The sequence below is a fragment of the Calidris pugnax genome, unplaced genomic scaffold, assembly GCF_001431845.1.
Source record: "Calidris pugnax isolate Ruff unplaced genomic scaffold, ASM143184v1 scaffold4, whole genome shotgun sequence".
NCBI lineage: Eukaryota > Metazoa > Chordata > Aves > Charadriiformes > Scolopacidae > Calidris > Calidris pugnax.
This window is the reverse complement of record NW_015090781.1, coordinates 7,946,771-7,969,881: the sequence shown is the minus strand read 5'-3', so window position 1 is coordinate 7,969,881 and position 23,111 is coordinate 7,946,771. Positions and strand designations below refer to the sequence as shown.

General features: G+C 42.4%; 1 protein-coding gene across 6 annotated transcripts in view; it reads right to left on the bottom strand.

The window, feature by feature from the left end:
• Nucleotides 1-23,111, bottom strand: part of TCF7L2 (transcription factor 7-like 2 (T-cell specific, HMG-box)) — a 42,191-nt gene that overhangs the window by 14,768 nt on the left and 4,312 nt on the right. For 3 of the 6 annotated variants that reach the window (XM_014959588.1, XM_014959543.1, XM_014959581.1), the window contains exons 2-7: nucleotides 13,398-13,530; nucleotides 11,159-11,261; nucleotides 8,340-8,426; nucleotides 1,828-1,968; nucleotides 831-990; nucleotides 11-118 (exon numbers count right to left, since the gene is read on the bottom strand). In XM_014959588.1, coding sequence (XP_014815074.1) covers nucleotides 11-118; nucleotides 831-990; nucleotides 1,828-1,968; nucleotides 8,340-8,426; nucleotides 11,159-11,261; nucleotides 13,398-13,530 — 732 coding nt within the window. The remainder of the gene's footprint in view (nucleotides 1-10; nucleotides 119-830; nucleotides 991-1,827; nucleotides 1,969-8,339; nucleotides 8,427-11,158; nucleotides 11,262-13,397; nucleotides 13,531-23,111) is intronic. The other 3 variants (XM_014959551.1, XM_014959571.1, XM_014959561.1) reach the window with 3 other exon arrangements.

Here is a 23,111-nt window from a genome sequence, read left to right as displayed (position 1 = left end):
AGGAACCTACATAGTTATCCCGTGCGGACCAGCCCGGGTACAGCTGCATATGAAGCTGTCGTTCCTTTCTTGCTAGTTCATAGTATTTCGCTTGTTCTTCTCTGGATAACGCGTGCCACTGAGAAAAGAGAAAAAGACAAAATAAAAAGCACAAGTGTTTTGTTTTTTTAAAGCACGTTAACAGCTGTGTATATTACTTATATATAAATACATCAAGAGTTGATTTTCATAAAAAAAGAGATAAAAACAGATGATCTGGCATGCTGCCATTCATATTTTATTTATAACTCCAGATTATAACTCCAGTAAACTCAACTGAGTCACAACTTGTAATTTACCTTCACTCATCCCCTTTGTCTCTTGATGAGAGAGGAGAATTAAGAAAACTAAACAAAAACAAAGAGCAGGGGAGAGGGTCCAGAAGCTGAGCCACTGGTCCTGAGCCAGATTTACAGAAGGCTCCCACTCCTTTCCCCACTGGCACCCCCTCTCCTCTCCTGGCTCTCACAGGTGTTGATACTGGTACTGCACACAAAGGCTTTTTCCTTCTCCATTTACTTTTCTGCCTGACTTAGGACAAAATAAGAATCTGAGATTTTTCCATCTACAGGTCGTGGAAATAACACTGATATTAACTCACTCCCTCTTCCCCACCAATGACCCCACTGTCAAAAAGCATCTGCAAAAAACAAAAACCAGACACCAAACCAAGGCCTTTGGTTTAGTAACCTCCCTACCCATTACCAAAACATCAGGGAAACACAATGATTCAGAAGGTGTTAATCCTACCAAGTTTCAGTCCCTGCTTGTGCTTCTCCCTGGTTACCTACCCTTCGACCGAGGATTTGGTTGATGGCTGCGCTCTCTTTCAATGTGCATTCTGCTACAACTTTTGCTCTCATTTCCTTCATATACAACATAAATGCATTAAGAGGTTTCTTTATGTGTGGCTTCTTTTTCTCTTCTTCTTTTTTGGAGTCCTGATGTTTTCTGAAGGGTAGAGAGACAACAGACATAAACCTCACACTGATAACTCTTTGTGAAATTTTTTAAATGAATCCCCTCAATCCCTCTAGTATTAATCCTTAGAAATTAAGAATCTAGAAAGGCCCAGAAGATTATTCTAGGGCCTTCACCCTGGCTGCTGCATGAGAACAGTTTTAAGAGCATTATAAGAAAATCTCTCTCATATTTACACAATATCACCAACTACCCTCTCAGCCCCTAGAAGAACTTTGGAAAGACATGGACACTCAGGAAAGCGAGCCCATTGGGAGCACTTGTGAGCGTGATGGTGAAGGAAATAAATTACACCCTATCTTCACTGGGAACCGAAATGCTGTCTTTCTGCTTCACTCCTGAAACTAAAGGCAAGAAGCAGCAGAAGGACTAGGGGCAGAGGTAGACCAGGGCTCTCCTTGATTCAAACCTAGACGTGGTACCAGCTCTCTCTGCAGCTCTGAACAAGCCATTTAAGCTGTGATTTATTGTCTCCTGCTGTGTATCCAGTAGCAAACCAGATAGCCACAGCCTCAAACCAGGCACTGTGTTTGAGTATTGCTCAAGAAAACTCCACTTCCGTTAAAATGAGTGAAATTAATAAGTACTTGTTTATGTCACAGAATGACTCTGAAAGACTGTCACCATTATTTTGACACACTTTGGCAGCTAAACCACATTCAAGTCAATTAGAAGAGAAAAAACAATTTAAAAAAATATTTTACAGCAGAAAAACATTCCTAAAAATCCAACCCTTTTAAAAAGCCAAACATGCATAGGTGATGCTTTGGGTGTTCTAATAATAAAACATGGGAAGCAACAACTTACGAGCTGTGGAGTGAGCCGACGTCGCTCTGGGAAGATTCCTGTTTGACTGTTGGTGTGACTATGGCCGGATGAGGGATTCCAGTTGTATGTAAACTATGGTGTGGCGGGACCATGTGTGGAGGAAACCTAGAGGAGAGAAAGCTGTGTAAATCGTCAGAATAAAAATGAATGAATGGGGAGGGATGTGTACACACATTAAAAAAAAAAAAAAAAAAGCACATAACAAGCACATGACAGCTAGACAAAGCATATGAAAGCTGGCAGCATTAATTAGCAATAAATTAAACATAATGACTCTTCTAATGTCATTAAAGCCAATCTTCCCCTTCATTATCATTACTGACATGAGACATCATGATTTTTAACATCTTTAACAAAAGGCAAATTCAACTGGATGAACTTTGATGAAAGTGGAATTTCAGCTACCTGCAAGAAAATCCACCAGTCCATTTCTTTGCTAAGGAATTATCTGTGGTAACCAAGGAATCAATTTTTATAGTTCTGAATCATGTTGTGAATTTGGGCTGACATCTTTTGTTGCGTATTGACAGCAAAATAAAATATTAATGCAAACACAATCTAGGTGCATTTTTGATAATCCTTATAGATGCCTCATTAGCTACATTTTGTTGATGGAGCAAAAGAAAATATTTATTTGTCTCTAATAAATTTCTAAGCCACATTGCTTTAACAGAAGGTGGGAAGATTGTGGAATTAAGTAAATTTTAACCCACTAAGGTAATCTAGAGAGGCTTAAATTCATGCAAAATAATGGTCTAGCCTTTCTAAAGAGAAAAAATGTTGTCAGCTTTATGGTTTATGGTCATATACATGGACAGGCCCCGGTCCTGCAACTGGATTCAGAAGGATGTGCAATCCTTCTGCATGAATCTAATTGCTTGGTCGGGGCCACAGCACAAACATGGCACAATCATTCAGACTTTTTACTTTTTAACCGCAATGAACAAACTTCTCAAAAGCAGGATTGACTTCTTATCATTATTTCCCAACAGTCTCAGAAAGGTTTTGCAGTGAATAAGGAAACCACACTACGACTGACTGCCTTTCCCTTAGGGAACCTCCACTGAAGTCAACAGGTTTCCAGGAAATGTGCTCTAGCCTAAAAATTTGCTTCAAAATTAACTTTCCCAAAAATCCAAGGCTAAAGTGACGACAGCAAATGACAAGGTGTTTTGTTTTTTTTTTTAATCACAGCAAATCCCTGCTCTCACCCCAGATTTGGAACCCATTTTGTCCAAATAAAATACCCCGAGAATATTGAACATGCAATTGGATAAAGATTTTTTTTCTTCTGTCATCAGCATGCAGTGATTTTTTTTCTATCAAATGGGATTTAAAGTGGATTGATATACCACGGATAAGTAGACTGTGCAAAAGTGACAGAATTATAATGGGATTTCTTTATTTGTCTGTCTTATAAATTCCATTACTGAGCTTAACCCCCACGCCCCTGAACTGCCTAGACATTCCCTACATTCACAAGATGACACAGTAGTACTTTCATGAACAAGATGTACTGTCCACTCTGAGCTCTGAGGATCTTTGTCTATCAACTGATAGTACTCAGGATCATTAGACAGAAGTATTTTGTCTTTGAAGGCAGTGGTGGGAAGCACTGGGAGAATGTGAAATTGTTCAAACTGCAGAGAACTGCAGCTCCTCCCAAAGGCATGGAGAGAAGGAAAGGAGGAGGGTGTGATGCCAGGGGAAGAGGAGAACAGGCAGGAAAACAGTCATTCCTCCATGGACTTCTACCTCTGCTAAAAACCCATGGACACAAACCTGACACAATTGTCAAAATGCCTTCCCTGCTCTCTGACAGAAGTAGCTGGGAGAGAAATGCACGTTTGGGGAAATGCTCCAGTGCATGGTCGCTCAGAAGAGAAAACAATGGCAAGGCTGCAAGGAGACCAATGTCTTGGTCCCACTTACACCACAGAATTGCCTCACCATCAGCAAGACACAAACTGGGCCTTTGTATCATTTTATTCTGCTCTCCCTCTCTCTATTTTTGAGTGTGTTTGTATTTTGATTGGACATACTTAAAGTTTGTTCACACAGTGCCTGGGGCCTTCTTCAGCCACAGTACAATGCAAACAATAAAAGCTGACAGTAAGAGCTTTCCGTAAAAAAAAATAACTTACAAACATGGGTGAAACTAAAACCTATGGCAAAACCCTGACCTCGCTGAAAGTGGTATAAGCATAGTGATAACAAGGTGACATGCATCCTATCGAATTACTATCTGTCCTAGGGAAGACCCCATGGTCAACAGAGGACTATGCTGCTGAGGCTAGCTGGGTTCAAACTGGAACGAGAGCCTGTCACAATGGGACAATGAAGGATGAAGATGAAAAGCAAGAAGGACAGTGAGGAGATACCAACAAGAAAGCTGGTGCAGTGGTAGCGTGACAGGATAGCCATGACAAGGAGAGAAGGTATGAGAGTGGACCTGGGTAAGATTAGACTCATCACTGGAGAAGGGCTTCCAAATATCACAAAAGACTGATTACAGCTGGAGTTAATGGGGACAAAAGATGGTGCTTGCTAAGCTTCTGAAGAGGATCCCGTGATGTGGCAACGGTAACTGGGTCATAGACTGGCTTCTTAGGTGGGGATCTGGCCAAAAATTAAAACACACTGCAAAATGAGCTCTGTCTACATGGTGGATTGTTGTATGGTCAGGATGTTCAAAGGAAACAAATTCAACAAAAGATGGGGGGTTATTTTATTCATTTACTTTTGATGAAGATTTAAGTACATCCAGCTACTAAAAAAATTGAGGAGGGTGAAGAAAATCTGCAAAAAAAGTAACTTCCCCTCCTAATTATGGGAAAAATGTTTTCTCAATTGTGGTTTAAGAGAAATAAAGTATTTGCACATTGGAGAGTGACTAGATGGGGAGGAAGGGCAGTGGAGCAGGAGAAGCCTATATATGCATGTTGTGTGAAATGCGGGAGGATGGCAAAGCCTCCACTGACTTCAGCTGGGCTGAGATTTTACCCACTGAGCTCTAAACTTCAGAGACACAGCAGCCTTCAAGAACAGGCAGCCGCAGCTCAGTAGTTATTTTCAGGGTGGCAATTTCTCCAAGGAAGTTGTGTTTCTGTTACCAATGGCCACTCGTTATTTCACACTGAATCACTCCTCCAAGACATGAGGCTACCTAACAAATTTACACACCCCTTCCTATGTTTGGATCTATAAAAACATGCTCCAGAACCCAAAGTCACTTGCACAATCCCATGGACTTCACTGGGTTGGGTGGTGGTTTGGCCCAAAGTCCAACTGCCTATTTATTTCCATGTAGACATACGCTCACATGGCAATACAAGTAGGGGGAAAGTGTTAATTTTTAAGTTCCTGGCTACACTCCAACTTCAGTAATTACATTCAGCAAAAGTGAATTTCCCCTGAAATTTCAATTACAGAAGGTATTTTCCACTGCCACCACTTAACTGCTGTGCAGTGTTTGTCTGGTGTAATTCTCTTAAATTATTTCCTGATTTCCTCTCACAGCAGTTGTTTTTTCATAGTGGGTCCACCGTTTGCCCATCAGTCAGTTAACCCTGTCTCAATTTACATTAAGAGCTTATTATAGAGGGGTAATGAAGGATCAAGAGATGTTATAAGCGTGTTGCATGCATACAAAGTGAGTGGGGTGGTGCTACAAGCAGAGAAAAGAGTTGCAAATGGTTAAAACAACCTGAAGACACTATCTTAATAGTCTAAGCCATTTATGAAAACCACTGTTAGTCACCCATTAACCTTTTATAAACTATTCATAAGCACACTCTAACTAATGAACTGTAATTAAGCTTAGGGAATATTCAGGGTTGGGAACCATTCTATCCTCCGAAAGTCTATACCATAACACAGGCAAAGATGGGATCCACTTTTAAAGGAAGGTCCTGGTTTTCCAGGGTTTTACATCCATGTGGATGTGATCTTGGGAGATGATGGGGTCTGCCCTGACTTCGACATTTGGGCAGCACTAACACAACAACCCCAGGCTTGTACCAGGGCTCTGCGGGGCTGTTGCCCAGAGGCCAGCCATGAACAGGAGCGTGTCTCCAGGCAAGTGTGGGCATCCCCGGGCACGTCAGCCCCATCTCCCAACCACTCTGGCTACTCAGGACAAGGGCTGTCCCATGGCTGAGCTCTGGCACTCCAGCTGATACGGCCGGGCATGAGGAAACACGCATCGAACCACGTATCAGAGCCCAGTCTGCCCAGAGGGTGTTCCCATGTACGGGAAAACCAGGAGAGAAGTTTCTGGGCTGAAACAAAGGATAAACATCTAAAATCTATTCATCTGGCTGCGTGTGCGTCTGAGCATGTGTGCGCGTGTGGGCACGTGTCAGAAAGAAAAAGAAAGGCTGTGTGTGTATATGCACACCCCTCACCTTCGCCTAAGACATCCCCCCGTATTTTTTTTCTCTAGACAAGTATTCCATGAATTGCAATAAACACCCTAAAAATTCTAAGCAGCTCATTATACACCACTGTCTCCTTTTATGGCTCCAAGCCAGAATATAATGATGAGTCTTAACTTGTTAAGGACAACTAATTTTTTGTTCCTGGCTGTCTCAGGGGCTTCTCTCTTACTCACTCTCACTTTACTTCACTGTTGACATGTTTCTGTTAACTGGATGTCATCTGCCTGCCTTGATTTTATGCACAAGCAGTGGGATGCATTTTTCTGTGCAACAATTCTGCTTTGAGTTGCATTAGATTTGTCATTATTCTCTCATTTTCCCCTTGCACTTGTAACATTTCATCTATTCCTGCCTTATTTTTTGAGCCACGGTGCACCCACATTATGGTTTATACATGATCTTGCTCCCTTTGAAGCCGGCGGATTTCAGAGCCAGCCCTCGTCAGGAGAAGTGCCTGCTACCAATTTAGCAGGCTGAGGGCCCCGAGCTCCAACAACTCAATCTAAAGGGGGTCACAGGGTGGCACAAGCGAGTGTCAGCAAGTGCTGTTTAATTGCCAATCTAGGCTTCTCCATGGTGTTTAAAGTATAATGACCCATCACTTAATTCTGAGAAGTCCTGGCCCTGCTGCTGAATGGAATGAATATCAAAGGATGTGCTAGAACAGGGCAAGGAGCCTACATTTCCTATAACTGCCATAAGTATAATAGACCTCTACTTCTGTCGTCCCATTACCACAATAATGTATTTAATTTGCTGTGTACTCTTTTTAACTAGATACCTTTCATAAAGCCTATCTTGGGAATATAGCTTCCCCCCTCCCACATCTCCCCCCTCCCTCAAATGACTAGCCTCTCTAATAATAATTAAACTAAATCAAGCTCTACTTTGCCTCACACCATGCCTGCAAGTCTTTTATGGATATTAAAACAGATTAAATGGAGGGAGGGAATCATTGTTTAAATTTGCAGCACTCTCCCCAACCCAGGATTTCTTCTCCCCCGTGCTGTGTCTATTAATTTTGTTTAAAAAGTTTATTTTTCCAGTTGTCTTTCTATTTGCTGGAGCAACGCGGGCCAATTTTAATTTTTTGCTTTTACTCTACTTACCTAAAGCATACAACACACTATTTCCCTACCCATTCACTCACGAGTTACAGGTTCCCATTTTTCAAGGAGGCGTGTTCCTCCCCACAATCTTTTCCTCCTTAAATCCTCTACACACCAACCTTCACATATTAGACCACAGAGACAGAGAGGAAGGGACAGAGCAGGGAAGAGACGTGGAACTTTGCTATGTAATGCATGCTAATTTAATTATGTGCCATCATCAAAATGGATTAGCTGTTTCAGCCCATCAGGAAAGTCTAAACCTCCACCGATTTAATTAACCAGACTGAAAATCAGATGAACAGAAAATAAAACTATCATTAGGAGCAATTAGTGATTACTTAAACATAGTGCTGCCAACCAGTTTGTAAATAAAACTAGCAGCCCCTGGAAAATTAGATGGAATTAATTGGAGGTAGGGAGGGGGAGAAATATATACTTCTAAAGCTTTAGAGGGTCAGGCAGGCCCTTTTATGTTGACTATCAGTGTTTGGAGCTTTGGTAGGGGAAAACATAGTGCAATAACCTTCCTCCCAACTCTGCTTGAAGAGCAGCCCTCCTCTCTCCCCAGCCTCCCCTCCCGCACACAGAGTGCTGCTCTGGGTGACAGCCACCAGGAAAGCAAAAGGTGTCACGACTTCTCCTTCTTGCCTTTTCAACATCACATTCTCCCAGCTTTTTCATTTAGTTTGGCTTTTATAGATGGCTTCCCACGTCTCCCTCCAAAACAAAGCTCAATGACAGCACTAGGACACCTTTTTCTCCTCAAATGGGAAGGTACCCCTAGTCTTCCCCTCCTTCACCCCCCCCAAAAAATCTAAGGATGACTGTTTAACTGAAATGCTTTCAGAAATACTCTTCCTAGATGGAATGCCCTCCTCTAAGAGGGTGGCAGGAGGAATTACATTTGCTCTTGATTCAGGACATCAGCATTTAAACTCACCTTGACATGGAAGCATTGACGGTCAGAGCTGTTGGGTAAGGGTGGCGGAAACCCCCTGTCGTGATTGGGTACACTGGCTGACCTTGCCTGGCAAAAAAGAAGGGAAAGAGAGAATAAGAGAAAGAAAAAAGGGTTTTTTTAAAAAAAAAAAAAACCAACAAAAAACTTCTCTCTGCACAGTAAGCTTTATTCTCATTTGATCAGAACAAAAATCTTGGGGATTGTACAGCAAGGATCAAAGGAAAGAAACACAGAACAATTTGAATGCCATAAATCTGATAGGAATGGCTAATTAAATTTTATAACCTCTGCTTATGTCAATAGAGACCCTCTCCCCAAGCTGAAACTAGGTGTTTTGTTGTAATAATTAAAGGCGAAGTCTCGCTTGCTTTAATGGAGCCATCACACTAATTGAGGGCTACACATCCAAAGGAAAACAATAATGAATGTAAATTTATACCAAAATAAAGTACAGTGAATCAAAGGACTTCAGTTGCGCTTTGGGCCTCTTTCGGTATTTAGATCTCGGTGAGAAAACATTAAATTAACAGAGCTTAATTTGTAGCCTTTTGTCAGATTAACAAGTGTTGACAAGAGTTACCGGGGGAGAGTCCCCAAGAAGTATTGTGGGTAACCAATAGACAATCACACCTCATTACAATAATTAAAAAATACAGCAACATGCAAAACAGCATCCTCATGAAAGACACACAACTTTTTCTGATTGAGGTTTGTCTATGCTGGCTAGTTCTTTTCATCTGTCCTTCAAATATATCATCTGACTGGGCAGGATGCTTTCTGGGAGGGTACTATGCTAGAAACACACAGGCCAGCTGAGGACAGATGGGTTGGGAAGCTGATGGTGAAGGACAAATGGCAACGAGAGGGGAAATAAGAACCTTGGGTTACTTCTGCAAAGTTGGTGACGCTACTTTCCTAGAGCAAAAGCAAATGTGATGGTATCACCCCTCAACAAAAACCACTCAGAAAAGCTGTAGGAGCTGTGGGTACATAAGAACACCATTGCTGTTGACTTATTATAAACCAGCAGCAATGACAGAGTCTTCCTGTGACAAAGGTGGCCATTGGCACCTCCCTGACGAAACTGGCACGCACGGCAACACCCATGTGGGTTTGGCAGCCATGGCACGAGGTTCAACAAGGGCAAACTTGTATCTGCACACATAAAGATGTAACGCCCTGAGACACAGATGAGCAATGAGGCACAGGCCAACGACAGCCAAGAATTTCTTCCCTAGGCTCTCATGTATTTATTGGTACTGACTTTTGGCATTAGCTGAGTATATTTGTTTTAAATGCTGAGGCTGTTAGTGTGCAAGTGAGCTAAGCAGTTGCTCCAGAGGAGCATGAGCTGGCTATACTGCAGGTAGGCTCTGCAAGCAAGAAAGAAGAAAAGGAGCTGCCATGCGTTCTACCAGAGTGTCCTATGTAAAAAGTAAATCACCACAAACGAGGAGGAATTTAGGCAGCAACACTGTTTTTTTTCCTCTGCTTATGCTGTGCTCTTCTGGAGAAAGAGCCTTCCGTAGACACCTAACAGACATGCTTCACCCTGAACAGGAGGGCCTCGTACCCAAGGACATTGCATGACCACCCCAAGAGGAGGGGCAGCCTGCAAAGTGGCCAGTAGCCGCCTGCTGAGGCCTGAGCTCCAGCTCTCCTGCATCCAACCTTTCTGTGCTTGAGAAAGGCCCCCAAAGCCTCTGAGGCCAATCCCTCTCCCTGCCCAAGACCCAGGGGTGCGTGGGGACCCCCTCTTCTCCTGTGGGCTGTGAACTCCACTTTCTTACGGAGGGCAAACTTGTGAAGAGGTATTTTAGCACAGCTGGCCAAACAACCTCAAGCAGGAACAAACTATTTCTAGCTTCAGGCAAATTCATTTCTAAAGAAATACGATCTCCCTAAAATTGATGAGGCCTGTTATGTGAGAAAAATAGGGTAATAGTCTTGATTTATAATGCAGAGAACCGTTGTACCCAGCAATACAAATGTATTTTATAAGTATTTAAATCAAATATACTGTAAAAAAGGCCTAGGCAGTGCTTAAGTGCATTATAAACCCATTGCAGAGACGGCAACATAAAAAAAAAACAACCAAAAAACAAACCAAAAATAAGGACTCAATTACCAGAGGGAACCTCATACCCAACTAAGCTCTGCAAGAGGGATACAAGGAACTCAAAAGAAAACAAAAGCTAAAACTAACTTTCCACAGCTTTTCACTTAGCCAGTTTTAAAGTAAACTAATTTCTCTTTCTTGTTTGCAAGAAAATTCCATTCCTCAGATGCCAACTGCTCAGTCACATCTCGACCAGAAGTGCTGCTCATGGCTGATGTAAAGCTCTACTGTTTCACAAGAAAAATGAAAGGGGTTGCAAGGGGGAAGGCCAATGAAATTTAAAATTGCACATTTATGACCCTGGTAAAAAAGAGTCCATAAGAATCACCCTGAGCCCCCAGAAAACCAAATCTGAGAAAAAACCAAATGGTGCAGCATAAGGGCACTAACAAGACAAGGACGTTTCTGCAGAAGAGTTTAAAAATTGATGTTTCACAAGCCATCAGCTGGTTGAGATGACATGCAAAGCTGTGTCCAACTGTTCATGTTTGTTTAAGACCACATGACCTGGCTTAAGTTTTAATTAAATCTTCATAAGGTAGGTAAATTTGGAACGACTCAATGAAGTGGCAGTTGGCAAACAGACTTATCTCAATGCACACACATGCACACACAATTTTTAACATAAATTTTACACATCAAAAAAGAAAAAGGAAAATAAAAAAATGGAACTCCTTACTGTGGTACTAACCATCCTAGCGGATGGGGGATTTGTCCTACAGTGCCCGGTGATAACGGATAATAAGGAGATATATCTGGAGGATGTGGAGGCCTTGGAATTCCTATGGAAGAGAACATAAAACAGCATTAGTATTGAGACATGGAAATAAATAGAATATAAGGAAAAAGCACCTATGTTTCTAAATTGCCATCTATTAATTTTTATTAAAATACTCGTGACTTCACTTTGGATTTCCAATGGCTGTTTCACAGTCTTGTTTTATAAATGAGATTCAACCCAAAAAACTGATGTGATTCACTCCTTCGGTCACCTCTCCAATCAGGGATAATTATTTTGTTGTTTAGGATGAGAATTGAGGAGTCTCAGCTATAGTTTTGGTGTGACGCTGTGCTAGGTGCTGTCTTAAATGCTCAACAGAAAGATGGTCCCTATATTGACTTCATAGTTATTCATAGTTAGTCTCAAAGTCACCAAAAGAGCCCAAGCCCTCCCCATACTTTGATGGCATAGTCTACAGCATGGTGTTATTCCAAAGTAACCTCCAAAATGAGTTACAAAGTCATTATAATTGCAAATGATGTTTGCTTTTGAGCAAACCTAGGAAACCTTTCCAAAACCTAGGAGGGGAGGGGAGAACCCCTGGAAGTGCTTGGTAAAACAGGGGCAGAAGCTGAAGGTGTGCAGGGGAGGAGAGGGAGCCCATCTTTCTTCTGAAATTGGTGCAGTTCCTACTTGGAGACCAGAAACCAGCTCCAGATGCAAGCCTTAAATCTTAACGCTCCTTACCTTAAGAGCAAGTAGGAATTACTCAAGAGGAATAAGGGTTACAAGATCGGGTCTTTCAATTAACAAGCCAGAGCACAATTACACAGCAGAAACAAAATTAAAACAGAGACCATTAAAAGGAAGGGGTACTGTATTCATGGCTAAAAACTATTTTTTTAAGTCACTCAGGAAGCTTTTAATCTCTAAATTAAATCTCCTTGTGTGACATTTTCATGCAGACATTGCTTTTTCTCCATTACAAAACCCAAACAGATTAACTGGGCTTTAACCATCCGGCGAGCTATTTGCACACTTGAAAGAATGTTCACAGAAGAAAAGTAAACAGTCTACAGACGTTAATCATATGTTTTACGATAACCATTTAAAAGCTATTCCCTGTACTACCGTTATTTAAATGAGAGGTTGACTACGCCATTCACTTGCAATATCCAGGGATGGTGAGATGGATTCCTTTTAAGCCATGTGAAGTTAGCATTAAACACAATTAAAAGTGGGTCCCCAACTGAAGCACAAGGAATGAAAACCAGCTAATGCACAGCCTCAGTGAAGGGCTGGGCTTTAGATAAATTATCTGCACATATTAGGGCCAACACAGAGTGACTCCTTTGACATGAATTCAGTTTCTGATGTATTTTCCAATTAACTAGCTGGGATTTGGATTAACAAAAACAAAACCACTGTCACTAGGATCTCAGTGCAGCCCGAAGAAGGAAGATTGACACTGTTTGACTTCTCTGGGCCCTCAGGTTAAACAGGGACTCTTAAAAAGTTAGAATAACATGTAAATTCTATTCTATAACAGCAATAAATCTAGTCAGGGTTTTACACGGTGCTCTATATTCAAGTAGACTGCCCTTCAGGCTGAACCGAGAGTTGGGTAGACTTACATTGGGGAAAAGGGTTGCAAGTATAGAGCTGGAGCTAAGTAGTTAGAGCGGATGAAAATTCAACATTATAGGAGAAAAATGGCTGAACTCCTGACACAGAAACAATGGGATTTGGGGAATTAAAAGAGGTTCATTTTGAAACCGGTCATGACCCACCACCTTTAAAATTCCAGCTGCAATTTTGTAAGTGCAGATCACAGAACGTACATGTTTAACTCTCTGGGTCGTGCATGCAAACCAAGCACTCGGTAGATCCAATGACTGGATGGGGTATCACGCTTGCAAAGAAACACACTTGCGAACGACCCCACACATGCAACTCTGGTGTCACCCTGCCGGAGCTTTATGAAAATTCACCCAGTAGGTTTCCTTCTGAAGCCTAATTGGCTTAAAAAGAAATTATTTTGGCCGTGTTCTTGCGTGTGTTTGACATTTTACATGCCCCCTTTGGTGCTCCAGCATGGGAAATCCTTCCTCCCACACTCTTTCCCCCTAATACGCAAAATGGAAAGATCCACCCACCCAATCTCAAAAAAAGCCCCCCCAAACTATTTCCCACCTACCTGTTTTGGGATCTACGTCGGCTGGTAAGTGTGGAGGAGGGTTTCCCGGTGTGAAGTGCTCATTGCTGTACGTGATAAGCGGCGTAAGAGGGTGTACATGGTGTGGGTGCTGCACAACTGGCACTTTGTTAGACTGTCAAGAGAAAACAGGTCGATGGCGTTAGAGGCCTGGCGGGTAACCCCCACTGCAGCACGAGGCATGACATAGACAAATTTGAGATTTCAACACGGTCCTCAGACTTTTCTGGATCCCTTCTCAGCGTCACCCTGGCAGTTTTCCCACCCTCTTGCTTAAAACCTCCTCACACACCTTCCCTGCTCTTGAGTTTCTTTAATCTTTTTGACCTGTCGTGCTCCTGTACGGAGCAACAGCAATTCTTTAAAATTTTTCCTTTTTCTTTTATAATCTTGTGCCTCACCTCGAAGATGCAGGCAGACTCCTCAGCGAGGGGCTGACAGAGTCCCCCATTTAATTAGCACGAGACCCAAATGCTCACTGACCTGTAGGTCTTTTCCTTTCCCCTTCCTGTCCTCACTTTCAGTTCTGCATTTTACTGCTCATTGCAAATACTCCAGATAAAAAGCCTTTGTAGTGCTAGAGTATTCCCTTCATCAGCAAGCATTAAGCTGACAAGCGATCACCTGCATATTTTATATATATATATTTTAGAAGCGCTGATTAATTATCAATTCATCAGAGAGCGCTAATAAATGGAAACTGGATACTGATGAATTAGGCTACTAAAATATTCAGCTATATAAATAATGGCAAAAAACCCCAGATAAAGCCATTGAAATTAACACGCTTGTGGGGGGAATAATCACGTAGATATCATGAGGTTTTCCCTGTCACATTCCTAGCTCTGGGGGGAAAAAAAAAAATTTTTCTTAACAACAATATAAAAAAAAAAAGAGGAGTGAATGAATGAAAGGAAAAGGCAGGCTGAACTGTAACTTACCCTTACAAGATCACAAAGGAAAAATTAAGCTGAAACAAGCGAACTGCTGGACCATTTACTGCGAGTAATCCAATTGCAAAAAACCCTATTCCCCATAGAGGATTTTCACTAAAATCCTACAACAGGGACATTTAACCAGATTAGGTACCAGCAAAGATAAAGAGGCTGGTATTAGATGATGAATGGATTAGAGTCAGGTTTCATTTTAGAATGTGTCTTCATTTCCTTTTATTACTTTAAGTAAGGAACAACTTGCATTAACATCAAGTAAAAGGAATCACATTAAAATAAAGTAGTGATACCACGGCGGCCCCCGATAGCGCCGCTGCCGTTCAGGGTCTGCCAGTGCTCTCCTGCTCACCCTCCTGCCCAGGGATGGCTCCGACCCCACCGCTCGCTCCCCAGCACCCCAAAACGCACCCCCCTGCCGTGCCACTTTGGACCAGTTACTATCTGATCTTGGTTCGAACGCTGCGAGCTTCCCTTAAAAGCATTTCAAAAATAATTCAGTTATTCTTCGAGAATGTGTTTCTAGAGTGGGGGAAAGGAAGAGGGAAGAGAGCTATCAGGAAAAGAAACATCAGCCTTCCCCCAAATAAACAAGAAGTCCCTCCATCGTGCTTTGGTCAAGCCAAGGTTCAGCTTTGGCTCCTCCAGCCCCAGCCATACGGAGCTATTTGACTCACCCCTTGAATAACCTGCATAAAAAGTGTGCATCCAAGAGAAGCAAGCCAAAGAGCAGTGCTGATGTTTCCCACAACTTTTACCCTGTGCATTGCTTTCTGCAGCCCTTCCATGGAACAATTCCCCTCTAATACTGCACTCCCAGCACTGGAGAGTCCCACGTCAAGAGACCCAGACGCAGGACAGAGCGCAGCCGTGACAGCCAACGCTATGAATTAAAGCATATTTTTTTGGCTGGATTGTAGGTCAGGTCTTCTGCCACTTGTACAACCAAGGAGCGCACAGACCCATAATGGTTTTGCACCAGGAGCTATGGGGATTTAGCCCCTTAATTCAAAAAGCCCAAGGAGATGCTCTAACCCAAAATCTGTTCTCTTCCAAGTCAACCAACCAAAGCAGGCTGAAAGTAACCGAAAGGTCTGGCAAGGGCTTCACGTAACAAATCTTATTACACACCATGCAAAATAGCAGGCATCTATCTATTCGACAACACATGACATTATCTACCAAACAACCACTTGACTTTGTTCACAAAAAGCAATCATTCCCAGTAAGAGGGATTTCTGCTGGCCAAGAACTGTGTGAACTCTTGCTATCAGGTGGCACACAGCATGGCTGGTAGCTGCTGCAGCTCTCCCAAGGCTACCTTCACATCACTGCAAACAACTCTCACCCAGATCCTGACAGCCACCGAGGGCTGTCTTCCATGGAGAGCTTATTTCCACAGAAACTGGAACTGGTTAGTTAAAAAAATAATTAAGTGACAGAATAACATTAAAGGGTCAGACTTAAGCCGACAAACAAGAAACAATGTGAGAGGAAAGCTGGAGTTACATGCCTGTGTCACCAAAGCCAGACATACTATAGGGGGTTACATGTAAACTGTGGGAAACTACCACCCACCGCTTTGATATACCAAGACCCCCCACAACACCTCCACATAACAGCACAAGGGCTAAATTATTATATGTTTTGCTTAACACCTCTCAGAGAAAAATAAAAAGCAAAAGGGAAAAAAAAGTTGAAACATCAACAACCAAGAATTTGAACCTTACCCTGCAAACTTTTCCCCAGGTAAGTAATTTTTATTTAGGTGACTGCTCTGCACTCAGGCAATTCATATAAAGGTCCTGGATGCAGGGATAGGACACTTTTTTGCCACCCTAATGATACTGGGGCAGGGGTGTAAGGAGAATGTACCGGGGCAAAAGGGGAAACTGTGATCTACGTGCTCAAAACCATGCTCTCCAGGACAGAGGAGTGATCCATGGTCTCTGCAAATCAGTCTGCATCTGCATCACCACCCCAGGCCAGGTTTGTGTTCTGTTTCACACTGTTTATCACACACTGGGAAAAGGGACCCTAAGTCTGCTCAGAATAACACGTGCAATTTGGAAGCCAAGCTAATCATGCATAATGAGCCAAATGAGCTGCTCTTTAAAAGCAGCATTCCTGAAGTTAACCAAGCTTCCTTGGAAAAGAGAAAAAAGAAAGGACTAGCTGGGAAAGAGCAGGATTAATCCCGCACATGCATCTTCCTTTGAAGTCAATGGGAGCTCTGCCTGAGTAACAAGTGTGGTCCTAACCCCATCCACTGGCAATGAAAGGTAAACCACAGAAGCCATCAATAGGAGACACCTATTAGATGACCTCAGCCATCCCTCTGCAAAAGGCCCTTCTCCAACATACATTTGCGAGCGCTTTATCAAGGGCAGTTTTAAGCTAAAAGCCATTGTGAGATGCAGGAATTTCTCTGGCAAGTTGCAGAGCTCCATTTATGGCTGTGTCAGGCCCAGAAAGGGGTACGCACAGATTAGCATCAGGGCATGTGGTAATAGGACGGGAACAAGTGGAGATTTCTAGAGAGAAATCCCAGCATCTACAAAGTACCAAGTCATCTGCTGATAAATCACTCCTCTCCACTGAAAGCTGGGGTCTCACATGCCGGGTGAGAGGGCACGGTAAAGAATTGCAAAAAAACAACAGAAGTTTGCTTTTCTTGATAACCCCCACCTGAAGCAAACCAGAGGAAATTGTCCCCATAGGGACTCAACTACTAAATCTCTCTATATGAATTCGAAATGCTTCTGGGAGTGCTTAAACACGAATGACTTTAAACAATAATGGAGCTCTGGAATGGGGAAAAAAAAAAAAAAAAAAAAAAAAAAAAAAAAAAAAAAAAAAAAAACACACAACAAATTTTGGACTGTTATATGTTTGCGAGGGATACTGCGATCCATTTAGCCTAAGTTCTGATAGGTGCCTTTAGGGAACAAAAAAAAATATCTGAACTTCAGATTTAAACTGCAGGGGATAGTGTGTATAAATTGCTGTGTATTAGTCTTTGTTGCATGGTAAGGACATTTCATTAACAGGATGAAAGATGCTTCTATGCGTATACAGCCCAATTTAATACACCCCACTGATGAATACTCCCCATTTATTGAAGAAGTTAATACATGCTGTATAAATCAATAGTTCCCAAGTCTCTGAAAGCAACATAAGACTTGCACGAGATGAAACGTTGCATTGTTGAGCACACAAAGAGAAACCAACCTTTAAACAGGAAGAGTTTGTTACTGCGATTTCTGTTTGCAAATTCATAGCTTGTTTGGCTTTGGTAATAAAAACATGGTATCAACTCAAGACAGAGAAAAACATGCCAGAGAGGCCAGAGGATTTGTCCTCACCGGGACAGCGTGGTGTTAGGAAAAGCAAGTCTGCAAAAACAAGCCACCCAGTCTGAAAACAAGCCATCGTGCCATTGCAGCATCGAGGCGGCCAAACCTTTGGCTGGAGGAAGGGCTGGGGGGAGACTCCTGCCCCTCCACAGCCTGGAACAGCCCCTGTGACCACAGCCAGGGAGGGACCCCCTTCCCTGACCTGGGGACACCTTTTCCATGTCCTTAAAGCCTCAAGTCCTGCTCCCCAGGCAGGGACGGGCTGCAGTCCCCTGGGCACCCCCCACCACCCGCAGCCAGAGGGACTGATCAGACCCTTGCTCCCTGGACCCCCAGAGCCCTCTCCCCTTCCTTCTCCACGAATAACGGAGGAGGAACAAGAACTCGCCATTCACCTTAAAACCTATTAATCAACAGACACTGAAAACAAACGGAGCTAGAGCTCCGCCTGCCTTTTTTGCCACGTTCTCCTCTTCCCCGTCTCCCCATTGCTTTCCCTTTCTCCTGAAGAAAGATGGGCCCTGAAAGTGCCTTTATGAGCCTAATACAATAAAACAAAAGCGGCACAGAAGAGGGTTTGTCAGCCTTTTCCCCTCCTCCAGGGTGGATGCAGAAGGTCGACAGTGGTCTTGAATTAGCAGGCCCTCCTGGAGTTGCTCCCTGGGCTTAGCAAAGGGTGCCATTCAATACCAGTTCATATTAAAAAACAGGTTTATAACTTGTCTCCCTGTATTTTCCAGATGGTGCTATTGCAGTTATGCTGACTGTGCCCAGTGAAATGCTAACAGATGTTCCTGAGCTGCTCTGCAGCTCCAAGGATGCTTGTAAGGGAGAGAGTTTATCCTTTTTCTAAAGGTTGATGTCTCCTTGGTTCTGCCTAGGAATGACACCCCCCCCACACACACTTCAAATCAGAAAACTAAGTTGCAAGAAAAGACAAATCCCCGAATATAGCTGCAAATTTTGGAATATTCTTCCATTTTGAGCCAGGGTCACACACACCCAAAGCAGAGCACCCATCAGTAAGCACCACGCTGGCCCCGGGGATCTCCCACATCAGCGGCCGCTCTGGGTGGCATCCCCAAACTTCAGGGAGGAAACTGCAAACCATTCCAGTTAACTGAAAAGCTAAAGCCAACCAAACCCACCAGCTGTATATAACTCGTCCCCCTCCCAAGCATAAAAATTCTGTGCCCGTGATGAAGCGTTTCCTGAAAAGGTTGAAGATTTAATTTTACCCGGCTCCGTTTAGCCAGTCCAGTCGCAGTTTATTTTTGTAAGGATGCTTTCACACCTGACTAACCATTTTCCTCCTGAAAACTACTTCCCCTTGCTCCATTATGGCTGATACAGTGGCCTGAGCCCTTTCACAGTTTAATGTAGCTGATTTCTGCCTAAGGTCCTGCCCTAAGCTAACTGCCCATTGTAGCGGGAGACAAGGCCTCCATTGATAATCACAACTCGCCCTGCTAAAAAAAAAGGCTCATTTTCTTCTTTCACACAAATGATGACAGGAGCACTGACAACCATGTGCTGGGACAATAACCCCCGCCCCCCGACAGAGCTTGACAAAAAAAAAAAACCAAAAAACAACCCCCCACTGCCCTCCCCTTAATAAAAATATACATATTTAATGGGGGACACCACACTTTTGCATCCTTCTGCTTCATCCCCATCCCTCCCTGACCAATTCCCAGGCCAGCAAGTGCCTACCTGCTCCTGCAAGTACTGCCAGCTTTCCAAAAAAAAACCAAAAAACAACCAAAACCCCATGCTCTATTAGCAATCTCTCAGACAAAACAACAAAGTTTTTTTTTTGTTTGTTTTTTCTGTTTTTAAATCAAGGGTTACTTTTTAAAAAATACAGCCCAGAAGAAAATTAAAAAAAAAAAAAAACCAAAAAACAACCCCCCACTGCCCTCCCCTTAATAAAAATATACATATTTAATGGGGGACACCACACTTTTGCATCCTTCTGCTTCATCCCCATCCCTCCCTGACCAATTCCCAGGCCAGCAAGTGCCTACCTGCTCCTGCAAGTACTGCCAGCTTTCCAAAAAAAAACCAAAAAACAACCAAAACCCCATGCTCTATTAGCAATCTCTCAGACAAAACAACAAAATCAGCTTCCTGGCTTTAAGTGTCCAGCAATTCATTCAAGAAAATAATAGGTTTTGTTTCGTTGTTTTTTTTTTTTCCCCCCTTTAGCTCTGATGAAGTGCCCCCTGCGTACTGGAGCACTAAGCCTCCGTGCTTGACATTTTCGGCATCCTTCCTGTGAGGGAGCAAAGGTACTGAGGGAAGGGGAGGGGGGGGGGAAGCGGGAGTTTAAGATGTTCAGGAAATTTCCACTTAATTTCGCCAAAAGGCAATTATGTGAAATGATCTGGTGACAATTAGCATGCGCCAAATCCTCCAGCGTAAAAGGGGAAGAACTGGGGTTTAGCTATCTAATTACTGCCTGCTAGTTCTCATGCAGGAGAATTAAAAACATTAGTAGTAAAATGTTAGTATTAAGTGTGGTCACACTTTGCTTTAAAAAGCTGTTGTGGACTATAGTCTTACTGCTACAGTATTTGGGGTGTTTGGGGGTCTTTTAAGTAAAAAAAGAAAAAAAAGGGGAAAAATAAACTTGACATTTTAAATACAAGTGAAGCGTTGCATCCTTGGGCCATGTGGTGTTACTCCAACGTCAGGTCAGATCCAGACAAGCACTTGCTTAGACACAGCTGTATATTTTGAGACCCTCTAGCATCGCTTGGAATTCCACCGATGTCAGTTAGATTTTACCTCCTTCATTCTCTAAATGCTTTTTTTGATCAAGAGAAAGCACTCTGCTGCATCCACCCTGATCTCAAGGCACATTTGGACACAGGAGTTCCCCCAGCCCATAGCCCAGAAACTGTGGCCTGCGGGTATCCAGCCAAGCTTGACACTGTGTCTCAATATCAGAGATGATTTAATCAACAGGTGAATTTCCCCATACAAGGAGGACATGGAGGTGCTCAGATTCCCCAAGTTTCAGGCACTGAGGTGCCCAGACCTATTTCTTCTGTTACAAAAGGAGAGACACAGTCTCTTTCCCAACCTGACAAATACCCCACTGCTTTCTTCGCATACTTTACTAGTATACTAACTATACTAGTTAATTACTAGACAGATATTATCTCTGTAGAGCAGGCAAGCCTTCGTTCATATCTAACAAGGCAAAAAGCAGAAAGACTTAGCATACATCAGACTAACACAGAAAAATACTGTTTTCCTAAGCAGCACCAGTACCAAGTGTGCTGGATACACAGTCATGAAGCAACGGGACTGGTGAAACCTGAGCAGGTCTTCAGGAAACAGTCCAGAACATAAAGGGGGTGGAGAGGGGAGAGATACAAAGGAATAATGCAAGCACAAAAAATCAGAAAAGGTGGGAAGAAGGGAGAAGTGAATGCAAGCAAAAGGATGCTTGTAATTGCCCTGATAGACCATATCTGTTATGGTGCTTCGTAAGAACCCCTACTAATACAATTTAATTTACTGCCTAGCATTCTCTAAAATTCCACACTATAAACAGCTTTAATTCTTGAATATAAATCACATATTTCAGCACTAGACAGACATATACTACATGAGAAATAGCTCCACTGATTTTGTTAGAGTATCTGTGACTTCTGTCTACAGTAAAAAACTTGAACGGGAGGCTGTTAAAAAACTGCAAGAAATGGAAAAAAAATTAGCATGCATGCCTATACCCACTCGTATTTGGCAATTTCAGTAATAACAGCATTATTAAAACACTAACGTGCACATACATGCCTTAACATACAATGCCAAGTTTTCAGTACAGCTTTTTAAAATGCAGTATTCACAAACGACAGCACACTGCTCAATACTGATACACAATATATCTAGCAAACGTATATTAAATAGCTGAACAAATAACAAAGCTCTAAAAAACGTTTTCGTTTTTTTAATGTGCTAAAAACAATACACGCCACCACAACACAATTGAGCAATGAAATTAATTAAGTCCAGATCAATTATTTATTGAATACATTCAACAAAGTTTCCCTAAAAACATGATGTTAAATGCACATCAGAACCGAAAACACCTTGCAAATATTTTGGAAGAAAAGCAGCAGGAACATTTGTACAGTGCTGTCAGGCCTTTGCCTCAAGTCCTAATGAAAAGAATTCCTCCAAAGGTAAAACGCTAACGAGATCTCATCACCAGCCATGTAAAACCTGCGTATGCCACAACGTGCAGTGAAAGAAGAAACATCGAAACAACTGTCCTTTTAGATTAATTCATTTCAGATGAATTCTACAGAATTTTATCCCTTGTTTTAGACAAGGAAAGGCAAATAAATCAACTAAGTCACTCAGGCAAAGGTATCACAGAGCACTGATGTGATAGAAATCCTCCTCCTGGATCAAGTGATGCTCTAAGCAAGCTTGGCAGAGTTAGAAAAGAAAACAGCAGAAAACTCAAGATTCCTACAAAACCTCCAGTGAAAATGTGATGCTTTCTGAAATTTCTAAATGCATTTCTATTTTCTGTGTATAATTACATGCAATGTACACAACTGGCTGAGGGGTAGGTTTACTTTCTGTAATATATATTAATAGGAGAAAAAAAGTCTCATGGACATCTGATAACGAACACAGAACCACTGTGTCAAAACACATGTTATCTCATATTTATCAACATTCAGTATTATTTTTCATACTCCTTTATCACAGAGGGAAGTCATTTTTATGTAGTGCCTCTAAAATTTTCATCTTTCACGTTGCAGCTGAGCTTTCTGAAGAATTCAGAAAATCTGAGTGTCAACCAAACACAGGATCAAAAGCATCCAATTAAAAACTACTACACACTATTTTTAATAATTTCAAAGAAAAAAAAAAGAAAAAATCTCGTTTTGTGTATGACAAGAGTTAAAGCATTCCATCTCCAAAACCCCCTTAACTGTAATGTCTGTGCCCTGCTACAAACCAACTTTTTCTCCTTAAAGAAAAACACCAAACAACCAAAAAAAAAAAAACCACCCAAACTCAAACGTTTTTTTACCTTCATGGTTTCAGAGTTAAGGAAATATCGTACTGAACTGGAGAAAGCTTTGAAGTGGCCCCCTCCGCCCCAAAGGAGAAAAAGGAAAGCAAAGCTAGTGATGTCATGGTCACGGTGTGAGTGCCTGGCTGCGGGTGCAAGGCACAGCCACCACAGGCACACACACTTCTCCGCGCCGCTAACCCATTGTGTTCAGCAGCCACAAACCAGCCCCTCCAACCTGCTCTGCACCAAACCCCCCCAAAACACACCCCGATTCCACCCTGGATGCACGAGAAAAAAAAAAATTTCTCCTCTTCCCCCCCACCCCACCCCTCCTATTTTATTT